The sequence below is a fragment of the Oryzias latipes genome, chromosome 3 (assembly GCF_002234675.1).
Source record: "Oryzias latipes chromosome 3, ASM223467v1".
NCBI classification, from domain to species: domain Eukaryota; kingdom Metazoa; phylum Chordata; class Actinopteri; order Beloniformes; family Adrianichthyidae; genus Oryzias; species Oryzias latipes.
In genome coordinates, this window is record NC_019861.2 from 1,436,993 (window position 1) to 1,455,605 (window position 18,613).

General features: G+C 46.6%; 1 protein-coding gene across 4 annotated transcripts in view; it reads left to right on the top strand.

Moving 5' to 3' along the window:
* The window catches only part of LOC101168670 (C-myc promoter-binding protein), a 98,692-nt gene that overhangs the window by 40,802 nt on the left and 39,277 nt on the right, over positions 1–18,613 (top strand). For all 4 annotated transcript variants that reach the window (XM_020699693.2, XM_011492503.3, XM_011492504.3 and 1 more), the window contains exons 13-18: positions 4,241–4,386; positions 9,960–10,093; positions 12,504–12,648; positions 13,081–13,287; positions 13,362–13,490; positions 14,934–15,075. In XM_020699693.2, the coding sequence (XP_020555352.1) occupies positions 4,241–4,386; positions 9,960–10,093; positions 12,504–12,648; positions 13,081–13,287; positions 13,362–13,490; positions 14,934–15,075 (903 nt within the window). The remainder of the gene's footprint in view (positions 1–4,240; positions 4,387–9,959; positions 10,094–12,503; positions 12,649–13,080; positions 13,288–13,361; positions 13,491–14,933; positions 15,076–18,613) is intronic.

An 18,613-nucleotide genomic window follows, 5' to 3' on the forward strand; every position in this document is an offset into this window, starting at 1 on the left:
GTCTTGTCTGGTGTGGTAGATCTACACCTTGGGTCTTGTCTGGTGTGGTAGATCTGAGCCTCCATGGCTCAGGTGCTCAGGATGAGTGTTTCAGTGCCGGCCTGTAGGCCAGCCCTTTCTAGCCATTGGTTGGACTTTTTGATATCAGCCACTTCAGTTATGGTCCGGTGGTACATCCCATGCAGGGGTTTGTCCTCCCATGAGGATCTGTCCTCCAGCACTGTATCCTCTGCTCTCCACTGCCTGAGACATTCACTGAGCGCACTGTCAGTTGGGGCCTTGAGCTTGATGTATTCATGGATCTTGGATGTTTCATCCTGGATAGTGGCTTCTACGCTCACTAGTCCTCGGCCTCCTTCCTTGCGGCTAGCATACAGTCTCAGGGTGCTGGATTTGGGATGGCACCCTCCATGCATGATGAGGAGCTTTTGTGTTTTAACATCCGTGGTCTGTATCTCTGTCTTTGGCCATCTTATTATTCCTGCAGGGTATCTGATAACTGGCAGTGCGTAGCTGTTTATTGCCCGGGTCTTGTTGTTGCCATTGAGCTGGCTTCTCAGGACTTGCCCTACTCGTTTGAGGTATTTAGCTGTTGCAGCTTTCCTTGTTGCCTGCTCCAGGTTGCCATTTGCCTGTGGAATTCCAAGGTACCTGTAACTGTCCTCAATGTCTGCCACTGTTCCTTCTGGGAGTGAGACCCTTCCTGTGTGGACTATCTTGCCTTTCTTTGTCACCATCCGACTGCATTTCTCGAGCCCGAATGACATCCCAATGTCAGTAATCTAGATCCTGGTGGTGTGGATCAGGGAGTCAATGTCACGCTCGCTCTTAGCATAAAGCTTGATGTCATCCATGTAGGAGAGGTGACTGATGTTGGTCCCATTTCTGAGTCGGTATCCATAGCCAGTCTTGGTGATTATTTGGCTGAGGGGGTTCAGACCTCTGCAGAACAGCAGTGGGGACAGAGCATCACCTTGGTATATCCCACATTTGATGGACACTTGTGCAAGGGCTTCTCATTGGCTTCAAGGGTGGTTTTCCACAGCTTCATTGAGTTTCCTATGAAGGCTCTCATAGTCCTGTTGATGTTGTAAAGCTTCAAGCATTCAGTGATCCATGTGTGGCATTGAGTCATAGGCCTTCTTGTAATCAATCCAGGCTGTGCACAGGTTGGTGTGTCATGACTTGCAGTCTTGAGCGACTGTTCTGTCGACCAAGAGTTGGTGTTTGGCTCCTCTGGAGTCTCTACCAATGCCCTTCTGTGTGTTACTCATGAATTGATCCATGTGCCTATTTATCTTGGTTGCAATGATGCCTGACATCAGCATCCATGTTGTGGAGAGACAGGTTATTGGCCGGTAGTTGGATGGGACTGCACCCTTTGAGGGATCCTTCTGGATCAGGATCGTTCGCCCTTCCGTTAGCCATTCGGGGTGAGTCCCATCTCTTAGCAGCTGGTTCATTAATGCTGCCAGGCGCTCGTGGAGTGCGGGGGGTTTCTTTAGCCAGTAGGCATGTATCATGTCAGGGCCCGGTGCTGTCCAGTTCTTCATACCTAAGACTCTTTCTTGGATGTCTGCCACTGTGATGGTTACTGGATTCTGTTCAGGGAGGCTGCTATGTTCTTTTCTCAGAGAGACCAGCCACTGGGCATTACTGTTATATGCTGTCTCTTTCTCCCATATACTTTTCCAGTACTGTTCAGTTTCCAGTCTTGGTGGGTCTGCTCGGCTGTTTTGACCCTGCCACTGAGCGTACACTTTCGCAGGTTGAGTTGCAAACAGCCTGTTTATCCGTCTGGCTTCATTGTCTCTTGTGTACCTCTTTAAGCAGCTGCTCAAGGCTAGGAGCCTTTGTTTGGCAGTTTCCAGTGCTTTAGGTATGGGCATCTGGCTGTATCTCTTAGGTACTTGCTTTCTCATTGTACCTCTTTGAGCTTCTGTCAGCTTTCTCACATCCTTCAGAGTTGCCTTGATTTTGGCCTCGAACCGTTGCTTACTTGGTGGGTACTGTTTTCTGCCATGGTTGCTATTGTAGCCAAGCATCTCAAGGATCACTGCTGCTGAAGTGTAAATCAGTTTATTGGTTTCTGTGATTGTTATGGTAGGGATTGCCCTCAATGCTTCATTCACGGTTTCCAGCAGACTTTCAGGTGGTACATCATTTAACCATTGTAGCTGGTGTCGGGGTTGCCTAGTGGTCATTCTAGACAAGATCTTGTCTTTCAGGTCTGGCCTACAGGACAGCACTGAAGCGCTCATCCTGGCAGCTCAGGAACAAGCCCTGAGCACCAGAGCAATAGAGGCTCAGATCTACCACACCAGACAAGACCCAAGGTGTAGGCTGTGCAAAGAGGCCCCTGAAACAATCCAGCACATAACTGCAGGGAATACAATCCTGGCAGGTAAAGCATACATGGAGCGCCACAATCAAGTGGCTGTAATAATAAAAAAGAACATGTGTGCAGAATATGAACTGGAAACCCCAAGGTCAAAATGGGAAACACCTCTGAAGGTGGTAGAGAATAAGAGGGCAAAGATCCTGTGGGACTTCCAGATCCAGACTGATAGGATGGTAATGGAGAACCAACCAGACATTGTAGTGGTGGATAAAGAACAGAGGAAAGCCGTTGTGGTGGATGTGGCAGTGCCAAGCGATGGGAACATCAGGAAGAAGGAACATGAGAAACTGGAGAAATACCAGGGACTCAAAGAAGAACTGGAGAAAGCCTGGAAAGTAAAGGTGACAGTGGTGCCTGTGGTAATTGGAGCACTCGGGGCAGTAACCCCCAAGCTGGAGGAGGGGCTACAACAGATACCTGGAAAGACCTCAGACCTCTCAGTCCAGAAAAGAACAGGAACAGCTAAGATACTGCAGGACCCTCAAGCTCCCAGGCCTCTGGTAGAGGACCCCAGCTTGGAGGAGGAACCACCCGTGGAGGGTGAAAGGGGCGGTTTTTTATTTTTTATATATAAACCACAAGATTAGACATGACATTTTCCTCTTATCCATGTTGAGAATATTCATATTTTTACAGAATTCCCATAAGAGCCACTTCAAAATGGACGCTGTTCACTAAGACTACCAAGAACGCCATAAGACTGTGCAGCCACGGACGTCTGAATGCTGGTTTATAAAAAGTGCAGCTGCCGCTAAGCATTGTGTCTGGCCCCTGGAGTGGAGCCCATTCTGATGAGAGGGGTGGCAGCTCCACCTGATGGCTCTGCCAGAGGACATGCTCAGTGTGTCAGCTGATGCAGCAAAGACCTGAGGACAGATGTCTGGTTGCAGGAAACTTACAATAGCTTATCTGAAAAAAACAAGATTTTAAACAAAAAAGAGGAAATATTAATTTAAAAAATGTAAGTGATAAGTGCTGAATAAGCTGAGAAAGGTCAACACAGCCACAAGCAGATACAGAAACCTGATATATGAAAAATCTGCAGCACAATGAAATGAAAATGCAGGAATTTCCTCAAATAATTTCTTTTGAAACCAGAATGCATAAAATAACTTCAACAAGTAGAAATTTTACATCCAGAAAACCTTCAGAAAGAATCTGAAGAAAATCTCAGAGGTTCAGATGTCTTGGCACTCCCACAGAAACAAATCAATGTACTGCATGTCTGAAATATATATACATTTATTTATTGGTAAAAGACTATTTTAACTAAAAAGATTGTTCATTTGGTCAGTACTGAAATGTCTAGATAGGTCTGTGGTCTTTTTTGAATTCCCATTTAGTTTATTTTTCTTTCCATGGTCCTTATAATAATAATTTATTTTGATCTTTTATGTATACATTTCTTTTGCAAAACCAAACAGTATAAAGGAAGCAAAGCGTTTATTGAGTGATTTCTCCTGGTAAAAACGTGAACATGTGGGTGAGCTGGTGTTCAGGAAGGCCGACGGTTGTTGGATGATGGAAGGTTGGATGCGGAGCATGAAGCATCCGCTCTGGCGGACCCGGACGTCCTTCCTGCTCTTTAACTGCTGCTTCTAATCTGCTTTCAGCTGCTATTAGGAAGCCGTGCTGCTCCACATCCCAGCATGCCGTGCTGTGGTATGCATTACTGAACCCCTCATTAATGTGTGTTTTTACACTGATGGGGACCGTGGAGCCTTCAGTCCCTGAACTCCCCCCCCCAGCTTCTAGAGGAAGATACAAATGGATTAAAGCCATTACAGTAATGGTGCGCTTGAGTGTTCTGGAACCAACGTGTACGTTTTCTGTGTGCAGGGTTTCTGAAGAGCCGTGACCGCTCTCATCAGAAGTTTTACTCTCTAATGACCAAAACCCAGATGTTCATCCGCTTCATCGAGGAGTGCTCGTTCGTCAGCGACAAGGACGCCAGTCTGGTCTTCTTTGACGAATGCGTGGACAAAGTGAGTGTTTTTGAATTCAGCCATTGACTGACTTTAGTCGTTTCCTCATCTGTCAGGGAGATTATTTATCCACCCAGCTACCATAGAGATGTGTGTCTTCCAAAGTTATGATCAACCAGCCCAGATTCTCTGGCTAAATAGCAGCTGGAAGGCCGGATCCAGGCCCGCCTCCATGTTTTGTCCGGCCCACTGAACAATATCAGAGACGCATGATTTTTTTTTTTTTCTTGTAACTCGTCCTGTCCATCAGCTGGGGGCAAACAGATGAGAGCTGTAGGCCTCTTGTGTTGGACATATTGTACTCTAACATCATCTTCAGACAAACCAGATCCACACACTGACTCTTGCTCCTGCCCCCCCCCCCCCTTCCTGAACACGTGTGAGCGTGCGCACACACACACACACACCACACACACACACACAGATCCCGAAACACTAGTGAGGACTTTTTCTTTGAGGATTTCACTGATCACGGTTCTTTTTAGAACGTAACTCCTGCAATAAACGAAGGAGCTCTGTTCTGGTGAAAAGGTAACTCAGATATATGCGTAGCTGCAGCAGAAGACAGAGAAATTTGACTTTTTTAATCATCACTGGATGGGAAACAGACGTGCAGGACACAGCGCCGCTCATGAGTAGGCCCCACACATACCAGTTGTTCACCCTTTATAATATTTTCTGTTTCTCATGTGGCCCCATGGAAAAAATAATTGCCCACCCCTGTTGTAGTCTATTGTCTGTGCTTTTTGTAACTTTGTGGTCTCACTTTTTTACATGTGCACTGTAATGTTCCATACCAGACTTAATCAAATTGTTTTTTTACCTGATCCTGGATTTGTAAATTCTCCTTTTGTCCAGTTTCTTGTTGATCGTTTTGTTTTCTTTCTTGTATTTTCCCTCCTTGGAATTATTCTTTGTAATCTCTGCTTTTCAAATTCAAATTAATTGTATTTCTGTAGCACCTTTCATGTAAAGAAAACGGCTCAAGATCTTCTTCTTTCTCTTTCGGCTTTTCCCATCAGGGGTCGCCACAGCGAATCATCCTTTTCCACCTCACTCTATCATGAACATCTTCTACCCTAACATTAGCCAACTTCATGTCCTCTGTTAAGACATCCATATATCTCCTCTTTGGCCGTCCTCTTGCCCTCCGGCCAGGCAGCTCCATCTCCAACATCCTTCTACCAATATATCCACTATCCCTCCTCTGAACATGTCCAAACCATCTCAGTCTGGCTTCTCTGACTTTGTCCCTAACACAGGCAACATGAGCCGTCCCTCTGATGTACTCGTTCCTTATCCTGTCTAACCTGGTCACTCCCAAGGAGAACCTCAACATCTTCATCTCTGCTACCTCCATCTCAGCCTCTTGTCTCTGTCTCACTGCTACCGTCTCTAACCCATAGAGCAGAGCTGGTCTCACCACTGTCTTGTACACGTTTCCTTTGAGTCTTGCTGACACTCTTCTGTCACACAACACTCCTGACACTTTCCTCCAACCGCTCCAACCTGCCTGCACTCGCCTCTTCACCTCTTTTCCACACTCCCCATCACACTGAACTGTTGACCCCAAGTACTTAAACTCCTGCACCTTCTCCACCTCAGCCCCCTGTAACCTAACGCTTCTACCTTGATCCCTCTCGTTCAGACACATGTATTCTGTCTTACTACGACTGACCTTCATACCTCTTCTTTCCAGAGCAAACCTCCACCTCTCTAGCTGTTCCTCCACCTGCTCTCTACTCTCACTGCAAATTACAATGTCATCCGCAAACATCATTGTCCAGGGAGATTCCTGTCTTACCTCGTCTGTCAGCCTGTCCATCAGCATAGCAAACAAAAAAGGACTCAAAGCTGATCCTTGGTGTAGTCCCACCTCCACCTTGAACTCCTCTGTCTGACCTACAGCACATCTCACCACCGTCATACTTCTCTCATACATGTCCTGAACTACTCTGACATACTTCTCTGCCACTCCAGACGACCTCATACAGTACCACAGCTCCTCCCTCGGCACCCTGTCATACGCCTTCTCTAAATCTACGAACACACAATGCAGCTCCTTCTGACCTTCTCTGTACTTTTCCATCAACATTCTCAAAGCAAAAATGGCATCAGTGGTGCTCTTACGGGGCATGAAACCATACTGCTGCTCACAAATCTCCACCTTCTTCCTAAGCCTGGCTTCCACTACTCTTTCCCACAGCTTCATTGTGTGGCTCATCAACTTTATTCCTCTATAGTTGCTGCAGTTCTGCGTGTCACCCTTGTTCTTAAAGATCGGGACCAGAACGCTTCTCCTCCATTCCTCAGGCATCTTCTCACTCTCTAAAATCCTATTGAACAACCTTGTTAGAAATTCCACTGCTGTCTCTCCTAAGCACTTCCATACCTCCACAGGTAGGTCATCAGGACCAACGGCCTTTCCGCTCTTCATCCTTTTCAGAGCCTTCCTAACCTCATCCTTTCCAATCTCTGCTACTTCCTGCTCCACAACAACCACATCTTCCTCCCTTCTTTCCCTGTTATTTTCCTCGTTCATCAGCTCCTCAAAATACTCCTTCCATCTTTTCTGTACACTCTCTTGGGTTGTTAGCACCTTTCCATCTCTGTCCTTAATCACCCTTATCTGTTGCACGTCCTTCCCATCTCTGTCTCTCTGTCTGGCTAGCCTGAACAAGTCCTTCTCTCCTTCCTTTGTGTCTAACCTGTCATATAGCTCATCGTAAGCTTTCTGTTTGGCCTTTGCCACCTCTCTCTTCACTCTACGCTGCGCTTCCTTGTACTCCTGTCTACCTTCCTCAGTCCTTTCTACATCCCACTTCCTTTTAGCCAACCTCTTCCTCTGGACGCAGTCCTGTACTTCCTCATTCCACCACCAAGTGTCTTTACCGTCTTTCCTCTTTCCAGATGACACACCTAGCACCTTCCTACCTGTTTCCCTGATAATCTCTGCTGTAGTTTCCCTGTCATCTGGAAGCTCATTCTGACCACCCAGGACCTGTCTCAACTTCTGCCTAAATTCCTCACAAGTTTCTTCATTCTGTAGCTTCCACCACTTGGTCTTCTTTTCTGTTTTCCCTCTCTTCTTCTTCCTGACCTCCAGAGTCATCTTACACACCACCATGCGGTGCTGTCTGGCTACACTCTCTCCTACCACCACTTTGCAGTCAATAACCTCTCTCAAATGACCTCGTCTACATAGGATGTAGTCCACCTGAGTACTCCTACCTCCACTTCTGTATGTCACTCTATGTTCCTCTCTCTTCTGGAAGTAAGTGTTGACTACAGCCATTTCCATCCTCTTCGCAAAGTCCACCACCATCTGTCCTTCCAGATTCCTTTCCTTCACACCAAACCTGCCCATCACCTCCTCATCACCTCTGTTGCCCTCACCAACATGCCCATTAAAGTCTGCTCCAATAACAACTCTCTCTCCTCTGGGGAAACTCTCTATGACCTCATCCAACTCACTCCAGAATCTCTCCTTCACTTCTAACTCACAGCCAACCTGTGGCGCATACCCACTGACTACATTCACCATCACCCCTTCAATTTCCAACTTTAGGCTCATCATCCTGTCTGAGACTCTTTTCACCTCTAGAACGCTGTTTACAAACTCCCCCTTCAGAATCACTCCTACCCCGTTTCTCTTCCTATCAACACCATGATAGAACAGTTTGTATCCTCCTCCAATACTACGTGCCTTGCTGCCCTTCCACCTTGTCTCCTGCACACACAGTACATCTACCTTCCTTCTCTCCATCATGTCTGCCAGCTCTCTGCCTTTCCCTGTCATTGTGCCAACGTTAAGAGTCCCTATTCTCAAACCTATGTTCCTGCCTTTTCCCTTCTCTCTCTGGCCACGGACCCTTCTGCCTCCCCTCTTTCTTCCACCAACAGTAGTCAAATTTCCACCGACACCCTGTAGTAAACAAAACGGCTCAAGATGATGCACATAAAAACAAACACCAATGCAAAAAGCAGATAAATAAGCCCTTCATAATAAAATACAGGAAAACGAGCACAAATAAAAGAGAAATGACTTCAGAAGAAAAAACCTTAAGAAGAGAGAACCCAGAAGGCGCCGTCTGCTCTGTCCTGCTGTTGGCCTGGGGTGTCGGCATAGACACAAACACCCCAGCTAAGGGGGACAAAACACTCGTAAACCGTCTAAAATGTAAAAGTGATAAATAGAAAAGTTAAAATATACAAAATGAAAATAAGTTCATGCATAAAAAGTCTAAAACACCTGAAATATAAATGAGAATAAGGTTAAGATGTTAAGACAATAAATAAAAAAATAAAAATAATAATAATAAAAAAAACACATTAAAAAAATTAAAATGTAGTAAATATCATAAAATATAACAGTAAAAATGTTAGATTCCCCACAGGATATCTAATTAGCAGCTGGGTTAAACAGGTGTGTCTTTAGTTTCTTTTCAGAAACCTGGACAGTGGATGAGGCCCTCACATCCTCAGGTAGGCTGCTCCACCGACGAGGCCCGTATTTCTAAACGAGGCCTCGCCGTGGATTTTGGTCCTGACCTTAGGGACCTTCAGCAGACCTGGACCTGAGGAGCTAAGGGTTCTGGGAGGTGATGGGAGGAAGATAATCCTCTGCTTTCACTAGTTTTACTGCTGTTGGTTTTTCCTCTTAGAAGCAGCTCTATCTACAGTTAGGGGGGGCTGCAGACACTGTAAAATTTCTGGGTGATAACTTCAGGTCTTCCTTACTGCATTCCTGCTAGAAAATAGGAAGAAATAAGATTCTGGTTTGGGGTGAAAAGACTTGGTCTCAGACAGCTTCCCTCCCCCACATCTTTGCTTTTAGGTTTTTCCTCATTTATGATTTATTTGAGGAATTTGAGACATATTTTATACTTTTCTGCATTTTTAATGATCCCTGGAAAACGTTTCCATCCTCTATTTTTCAGGAGTCTCGTAAGTATTTCTGCTGATGCAGCTGAAGGTTTTTTCCACACATGATTCCCTGGACTCCTGTTTCTCAGGCTGGCGGTGGGAATCTTTGGAGGTTCTGTTTTTTTCCTCGATCCTTTGAAATCATTTGACCCAGTTTGCTGAGGCAGCTTCCACCCCCCACCCACTTTTTCAGTATCTACGTTCAAACTGTGACCAGATCAGTGGAAACATTATGAGTCAAATCATGAACTTGTGGAATGACATGAAGAGGATTCAGTCATTTCCAGCCCCTCATCCAGACCGCTGGTGTGGAGAAAAGGGTTTGAGCATGTCTCATGGCTCATGGCTGCAGGGGGGGCTGCTTGATCTCCTTACAAACAGCAGGACTTTCTTCAGCTGAAGTTCAGACCTGTGTCGCGCCTTCTGTCAGATTTTGTTTCTAATTCTTGCGATCCAAACCATCAACCTGTGGTTTCCAGCTGGAAAAAGACAGACTGTCCTCTTCCAGCTTAGGAAAGGGTCACTCCCACAGGTGAAGGAAGGGCGGGGCCTGTGACGGACCAGCGGGTCAGGGGTTTGCTCTGGTCTTTGACCCGCCCTGATGTGGCGAGCTGCCTCTCTGATCATGTCTGTGGACTGTCCTGCAGGTGGACGGGGAGAAGCTGGAGGACGCCCGGCTGATAGAGACGGATGAGTCCCATCGCAGCGAGCACACCGTCTTCATCACACCCCCAGAGCTGCCCCCCCTCCCTGGGGTGGAGGAACACCCCCTGTGCTACAGGTAGAAACCGCCATGTCTAGCTCAGGTGATGGGAGTGGCTAACGCCATGAGCATTCAGTCCACATTTCAAATGAAGGCTCAGACTTGAAAAGTTGACTTTTAAAACCAAGAGATTTTTTTACAGGTTTTTTTATTCTGCACTGACTTCATTTCTATTAGTAGTAGTTCTCTTCCATCCATTCATGATCAGAACCCGCTGAATCCCTCTCAGGGTCACGGGGTTGCTGGAGCCTATCCCAGCTACTGTTGGGCGAAGGCAGGCTTTACTGGATAAATGCAGAGATTCTCTTCCCTCCAGGAGAATCTCTGCATTTTATCCTGAAAAGTGGCTCATTTTAAAGTCTACAGACCATAGACCAGGGGTGGGCAAACTACGACCTGGGGGGCACCAACCGTTTAATCTGGCCCGCCAAACTGGAATGAATTATATTGGTAATCCTTACTAAAGTTTCATTTTCCCTGTAATTCCGGTGTCTCACCCTAGACCAGGGGTGGGCGAACCTTTTGACTCGTGGGCCACAAAGGGTTCTAAAATTTGATAGACCAGGAGCAGATGTGCAAACATTTAGATTAAAATTGTATTTTAAAACAGAACATTGAGTTTTTAGGTTAAAACTAGGGATGGGTATCGATAAAGTTTTAACGGTACTACTATTCTTATTGATACTGCTTATCGATCTGGTATTTTAACGATACTCTTATTGATACGCTTTGAGGACGAAAACGAACGAACGAACATAAAGTGGCTCATTTCCTCATTATGCAACCACATTGTTTTTTTTAACTAAACATTTTACCTTGGATGTGCTAGACCAGGGGTCTCCAACCTGAACCTCTCAAAGATCCATGTGGATCAGTTTCCCACTGAGATGAAAGCACAGGGAGCCAAAACACTAGATGATGTTTTTGCTGATATATCACCATTTGGTGATACTTGTATTGATTCAAAATGCTGTCATGATATTGATTTAATTACATTATTTTTAGTCTTAATGTTTCCTTTGATCTTTTGTCCATTTTCCACAACCTTGAATAGACTTTTCTGTCTGTCAAACACTAGAGTGAAGATGATGGAAACAGATCCACTTTGATGCAGACTCCATCTATTTATGTATTTTATTTAAATCCAATAGACCCAATAAATGATATTCATTTTATGGATGACAACTATGTTTTATTAGGAAGCAGCTGTTAGTTTGTCTGGAATCGTAAGCGGTGAGCGGTGACCCCCCCCCCCCCACACACACACACAGACAGATCAACATACGGTCATCATAGCAGCAGCAAGGTGACAGGATAGTGGGGGCGCCCTGATGCACATTTAATTAATTTTATGTGGAAATGGGGGGTTTTAGTCTAGGGGGATAAAAGGAATTTTTTTTTCTCTTTGGGCGCATCCCCCCCCCCACACACACACACACAGTAGTTGATGCTTGTGTAAGTCAATTTTCAGAGAATGAACAGATATTCTTATTTTAGTTTATTTTAAGAAGGAAAGTACAGCAGAAGGAGGGAGAGAGATGGTAGGGGAGCAACAGAGGAGTAGTGAGGAGGAGGAAGATGAGACAGAGCAGCATGACTGACAGAAGAGAATGAGGAAGACAAAGATGAGACGGCATCAGACGAGGGACAGTCAGCATCATTGGTCAGAGAAACAAGGCAGAACTCAGCTAAAGCGGTTCCACCTGTTCCTGGACCAACAGGTGAATATGTTTAAGATGTTGCCCTAAGAATAAAACTGTTTCATGTTTATTAGCCTGAATAGAAAAGAAACACAATAAACCAAACTCTATCAGTAGGCATTTAACTTTCTGTTAGTTTTCTAAAGGCTGTTTTACTATGTTTAGTAGAATGAATTTTAAAAACATAGCTCATGGTTTTTGTGTGCCACCCAAATTTAAAGTGGCCTACTACCGGCCACCCCCATGAACAATTTCTGGAGGCGCCACTGATTCCAACGCTCCATGAACGCAGCATTTCTCTAAGTTTGCGCTTCCACTTAGGGACCTTAACCCATTAGTGAAAGTGGCCACCCGCTCTCTGAGCACCAGCCCCTCCCAATCCACAAAAACGAGTGGGTTCTCACGTTGTGACATCACAAAGTGAGGAACAGCCCCTCCCAGGAAGAGTCTGTGCTGCCAGCCCCGCCCCCAGGCTAACAGACACACCCACTTTCAGCGTGGCGCTAGCGGTCGCTGGTCTCTAACAGTGGCCCGGCTCCTTTACCTCCCTCCCTCCCCCGGGTCGCGCACAGTCTTTGGTATTTTGTGTTGTGTAGCCAGGACTTGCTCCGTCTTACTCTACCTGACTGCCTTTAGCTTGTCCTGGATTTGGGTCATGTGACTGTTTCCTGTAGAGCGCCGTCCGTCTGGATCGGCGTCACTGAACTGACTTGCTTTCTGTTGATCAGGTACGATGGCTTTCCCGTGCTGAGCCTGGACCTGTTTGATCCCGTGGCCCCCACCCCGGACGGCCTGCAAGCACCCTCGTCCCGCCTGTCTGCCCGGCACAGCTGCCCCAGCAGCCCCGCCCCCATGTTCAGACGCACCAAGCAGGTCGGTTTAACCACACCCACCGTGATGCAGTGACGTGAAGCGTCTCCAATTGGGGGGGGGGGTCATGCTGGGACAGCCTCTTTTTTCAGATCTTGGACGTTAACATGAGGAGCCTCCATCACAGACGTGGAGTTTTTCTTCAGAATGGCCCGTCTGTCGGCCCGCTGAGCATGGCTGCTGTGCTGTTCTGCTCCTTTACCTAAAAACACCAAGGCAGCAGCTATATTAGCATTTGGCGTTTTTCACAGGCCGCCTCAAGCTCTGCAGCTTTATGTTGAGACGCATAACGATAAAAGAGCTGACATTTGGTACAGGAAACACTAGAGAATGTGTGGTCCAGGTGCAGATAGATCAGATCAACTGGTTACATGTACAGACTAACAGAAGAACTCTGCTAAAAAAACAAAACCCACGGTTCCGTTTCCTCTGCAGGAGATCAGGTCGGCCCAGAAGATGGCTAAGAAGTACTCCTCCATCCCTCAGCTGTGGTCCAAGTGTCTGCTGCGCCACTGCTACGGGCTGTGGTTCATCTGTCTGCCCGCGTACGTCAAGGTGTGCCACTCCAAGGTGCGGGCGCTCCGCTCTGCCTACGACGTCCTGCGCAAGATGCAGACGAAGAAGCTGCAGCCCCCCGATGAGGTGTGCTCCTGCGTTTTCCAGAAGGCTCAGAGGTGTTGGTGTGGAGCGGACAGTGATGGCCTCTGCCCCCGCAGGTCTGCTACAGGGTGCTCATGCAGCTGTGCGGGCAGTACGGACAGCCGGTCCTGGCCGTCAGAGTGCTCTTTGAGATGAAGAAGGCCGGAGTCCACCCCAACGCCGTCACCTACGGATACTACAACAAGGTAACTGTGACGGCGTCTGGGCCCAACGCCGCTTCCTCACACACCTGTCCTGCCAAACATCTGTAGGTGCTTTCAGTTTTTCCTCTCAAAGGTCATAAAGGCACACATTAGGAAGAAATGAAATGTCATTGAATGTGGAACTCTTCTGATTCCATCATAGATTGAATCAAGAGAAACGATTCCCCTGTGTGTGTGAGAGTTAGGAGGGAATGTGTGTGTTAGTGCAGCAGGATGACCTCTGTGGCTGCTGACGATGGAGGGCGGGGCTAAAACAAGGAGGGAGGGGTTCTGTTATCGGATACGCGACACTTTGCTATTGTGTAAGCGCGCCAGGATAAGCTGGTTCCCTACAGACAGGGTAGAGCGGTCGGTCTTTGATCTGAACATGGCAGGTTCAATTCCCGCCTTGCCAGCTCATGTATCAAAGTGTCATTGGGCCAGACGCTGAACCCCACCCGGTTCCTGGTGGTTATAGGTTGGTGCCGGTGTGTGGATGGTACTGTTACTGTGAAGCACTTTGGGCCTTTGAGGAAGCTGCTTTCCGTGTCAGCTTCCATGAACGGGCCGTTTAAATTCATGCGCACCGTAGGTTTGCCGCGATGACATGAAGACTTTGTCATCATGGTCCGGTGTTTTGAAAGTGTTGCCGGTGAGATGACAGGTACATGAGCGCGTCTGAGCCAACGTGAGCGCGTGCGTGAGTCACGACCGCACAGCTGTGTGTTATTGGGGTCATGTTGGTCATGCAGCGGCTGACATTCATGAAGTTAGAAGTTCAGTTTATGTTCTGACACATTCATAGCAAATGTCAACAAGCTTTAGAATGAGTACAACAGCTGATCACTACTCCATTTAGAGGTGGGCGTGAACAAAATGAAGAATGACGCTGTCCAATAGTGGAACATGTGAATAATTATAATTACCAAACTAATGAAAAGGTAAAAACATTTCAGTTTACGTGCAATCAACCCCTCAGAATGAACTTACATGAAGATCCTCAGGCCCTGTTTCAATAAAAGATGAATTATCCAAAAGCATAGAATTATTTTTTCATGTTTATGGTTGTGAAGTGTTTAAAAATATTTATGGTATTTTGTTCTGAGGTATCCAATCCTATTACTGTAAGTATGACAGACCACAAATGCAGTACTTCTGGTTTCAAACACACATCTTTCCTTTTCCTTTTTCCCTTCAAACTGACTTTGATGAAAAATTCATTTAAAGTCGAGCAGAGTCTCTCTGGCTCTCCGTTTCTCCCTGTCTCTCTCCTGTCTCTCTCCCGGCTCTGTCCCGGCTCTGTCCCGGCTCTGTCCCGGCTCTCTCCCGGCTCTCTCCTGTCTCTCTCTCCGGCTCTCTCCCGGCTCTGTCCCGGCTCTGTCCCGGCTCTGTCCCGGCTCTGTCCCGGCTCCCTGACCGTGCTCCTCTTCCTCCCCTCGTGTACAGGCGGTGCTGGAGAGCACGTGGCCTTCCAGCAACAGAGGAGGGTACTTCCTGTGGATGAAGCTCAGAAACGTGCTCCTGGCCGTGGCTCAGTTCAAGCGATCCCTTTCCCGGCCCGCACTCCTCACCCAGAGCCCGCTTTCAGGTAACCACGCCCCCGGCGCCCCATCTTCTTAGACGTTTGGAGAAGTATATGAAAGCTAAGAGCAACAACAGATCCTATTTCTCCATGATGAACAAATGCTGGGAGCCAGCTCTGACACAGTAGGAGTCAGATTACACACTTCCATTCACTTGAATGTTTACTCCTCATGCTTTCTGTGAATTCAGGGAATGTCGTTTTCTAGACAAGAAAAAAAGATGAAATGTTTATCACCATAATCTATAAATTCTATGCATCACAGACATCAGGTGCATCAAATGTTCAGTCTTTTCTGAGTTAAGTGTCCTCCCTCTTAATAATTCAAATGACCGTAATTATACTATAGAGCACACCCATTACATTTCTACAGGATAAAACATTCTGTGCACACATAAGCCGCACCTGTCTGTAAGCCGCCTGTGCCCACATTGAACCATGTGTTGTAGGATGAGGATGTGTATGTGCTGCGTTAAGCTGCGACACCGCGACTCCTGCTGCTTCATCACCGCGGTGATCCAAATCCCACACCGCCACAGCTCTACTCCAGAGCGGGTTAATAAAGAAGCAATCACTGTTATTCACACACATACTCATTCTACAACCCTTTCTTCATCTTCCTCCTGTGGACTGAAACATGGAAGTCTTCCTCCTCAGTGTGGGATTGGAACAGCGTCAGACATTCTTCACCTCTCTCTCTCAGTCTCTCCTTCGTTGTCATAAATAGCCGCGGTTCCATGGGCAGAATATCTTGATCGGATCAATGGTCGGGTTAAAATTCACCTGTGTTTCCGATTAGAACAAACGTTCCCATGGCTCACATTTTCAGTCGGAATGAATCATGTGGGCATGTGCAGTAGTGTAAAATCACCCGGATGAGGAAATAGGTCCCGTTGTTAACAAACCGCTGCCACAGACATTTATTTTATGCAGCAGCTCCGTAATACGAGACGATCTTCCAGACGTGCTTTTATTAATGTTATGACTATTGTGAAGCGCCTGTTCGCTCATTGTTATATTTAATCCGTGTGGTCAGTGCTTTTTTGTGGAAGAATTAAGCTGGAAGAAGGCTTAGGGCAGGCTAACACGGGCTAACATCATTAGCCTTGATGGAGACAAAATCCAGGACTGTGCGAGAAACACAGCAGTCTGAATTCTCCCACACATGACAAAACAACAAAACGCACACGTAACAAAGCATCCTCCCCCCCTCAGACACAAAATTATTAATCCAGCTGCTCTGCTCACTCGGGTGCCAGTGGACCGAGTGAGCGTCGGGGGGCACGAAGCGCTCCTTCAAGAGAGAGAAGAGCCAGCGGGGCGAGAGCGGAGCGGCACTTTTCACGGGGCGTCCGCAGAGCAGCTGGTCGGTCCCGTCTGCGCTCCAAGGCTTTCTCTCAGCGAAACACCGTCTATGCGTGACGTAAACCAGAGCAGTAGTGACACACGATCGGAATGACCGTTTACATGAACAACGATCTGATAAACAATCGGTATAACTCCATCGGAAAGAAATTTTGATCTGAACGGGTCTGACCGGGGCAGAGTATTCCGAACGGCGCGTTTACATGACGCATTTTCTTTCCAATCAGGCGTTCATTCCGATTACTTTTGCCCATGTAGACGCGGCTACTGTCACTCTGAGGTAGATTCTCTCCTGTTCTTGCTCTGTCCTCTCCGTCAGCAGCAGACCGGCTTTTCCAAACCCGTTGGTGATGGTGGATTTTTTCACACTGCTTTAACGATTGCTCTGAACTTGAAAGCTGCTTCATCTGCATTTCTTCTTGCATTTTCTGTGATGAGGGTCTGTTCCTGCTATTCATTCACAAAGCAGGAATTTACATTAAACCTGCGTCTTCCTCGACACATATACAATATTCCCCCTGTCTCACTCTGACCCTTTCTGCTCCAGCGCCCCTAGTGGCCGTTAGAAAAAATGCATAAAGTAGCCGCATCATTGAATAAGCCGCAGGGTTGATGGCGTGTGACAAAAGTAGTGGTTTATTGTCTGGAAGTTATGGTAAATCTGATCATATTTGCAGATGATAAAAACAAATTTTATGCAGCAGAGTAAACAAAGAGTAAAATACACTAAATACCTGGATGAATTATAACAAATCATCCTTGAATTTATGTAAACCAAACTTTGGTCATTTTAAAGTCTGAACTAATGATCAAATAAAACAACCTGATAATTAAAAGTGTATTTGGGACTTATTGTTGACAATAAGCTAAACGCAACACACAGACCAAAGTATCAAAAAGCATTTTCATTATAAATAAATCAAAGCTCACACTAGACTCTGAAGGCAGATATTTGCTATTTAGTTCCTTGATTTTACCATATTTGTCAAACGGCATTGAGATTTGGGCCAATAATTGTAAAACAATATTACAACCTTAATTTTTAATTCAGAAAGGTTCCATTAGAATAATTCATGGAGCCAGATAAACCAAAGATTCATTCCTTCAATCTAGACCTCTGAAACTCCCAGATTTGGTTACATTTCATAGCATATTCATAACCATTCCATAACCCTTCTCTGAAAATAAAAAGAGGCACTAGAATTCAAAATCCAATGTGCAAGAACCACTGGAAGATATTTCTGTGTGTGGCATCAAACTTTGGCAAATGTTAAGTGAGGAGCACAAACAAAGCTGAAATATCTACACATTTAAGAGGAAATGTCAGAATCAGAATCAGAATAGGTTTTATTGCCAGGTTCAGTAGAGCGCACTTTACAAAACGAGGAATTTTTCTTGGTGTATAGTGCAATTAAAATAAGTTAAAAAATTAAATTAACACAACAACACACTATATACAGTTGAGTAAGGTGGGAGCACAGGTGGGCTGGGATGGTCTGTAAGTAGCAGCGATAGTCTTTTGGTGGTGGTGGGGGGGGGGGGTGTCAGCTGGGGGAGTTGGGGTTCTGTTCAGCAGGCTGACTGCAGTGGGGAAGTAGCTGTTCTTGTGGCGCGAGGTCCTGGTCCTGATGGACCGGAGCCTCTTGCCAGAAGGGAGGGGCCGAAAGAGATTATGTCCTGGATGAGAGGGGTTGGCTACAATCCTGGCTGCCCGCCTCCAGGTCCTGGAGATGTGCAGCTCCTGGAGAGACGGGAGGTGGCAGCCGATCACCTTCTCTGCTGAGTGGATGACGCGTTGCAGCTTGGCCTTGTCTCTGGCCGTGGCCGCAGCGAACCAGACTGTGATGGAGGACGTGAGGGTGGATTCGATGATGGCGGTGTAAAAGTCTACCAGCATCTTTTCAGGGAGGTGAAACTTCTTCAGCTGCCTCAGGAAGTACATCCTCTGCTGGACCTTCTTAGTGATGGAGCTGATGTTCTGCTCCCACTTGAGGTCCTGGCTGATGATGGTTCCCAGGAAGCAGAAGGACTCCACAGAGGTCACCGGGGAGTCACAGAGGATGACAGGGGGGAGGGGGGCTGGGGCCTTCCTGAAGTCCACTGTCATCTCCACTGTCTTCAGAGCATTAAGCTCCAGGTTGTTAGCGCTGCACTATGACACCAGCCTGGCTATTTCACT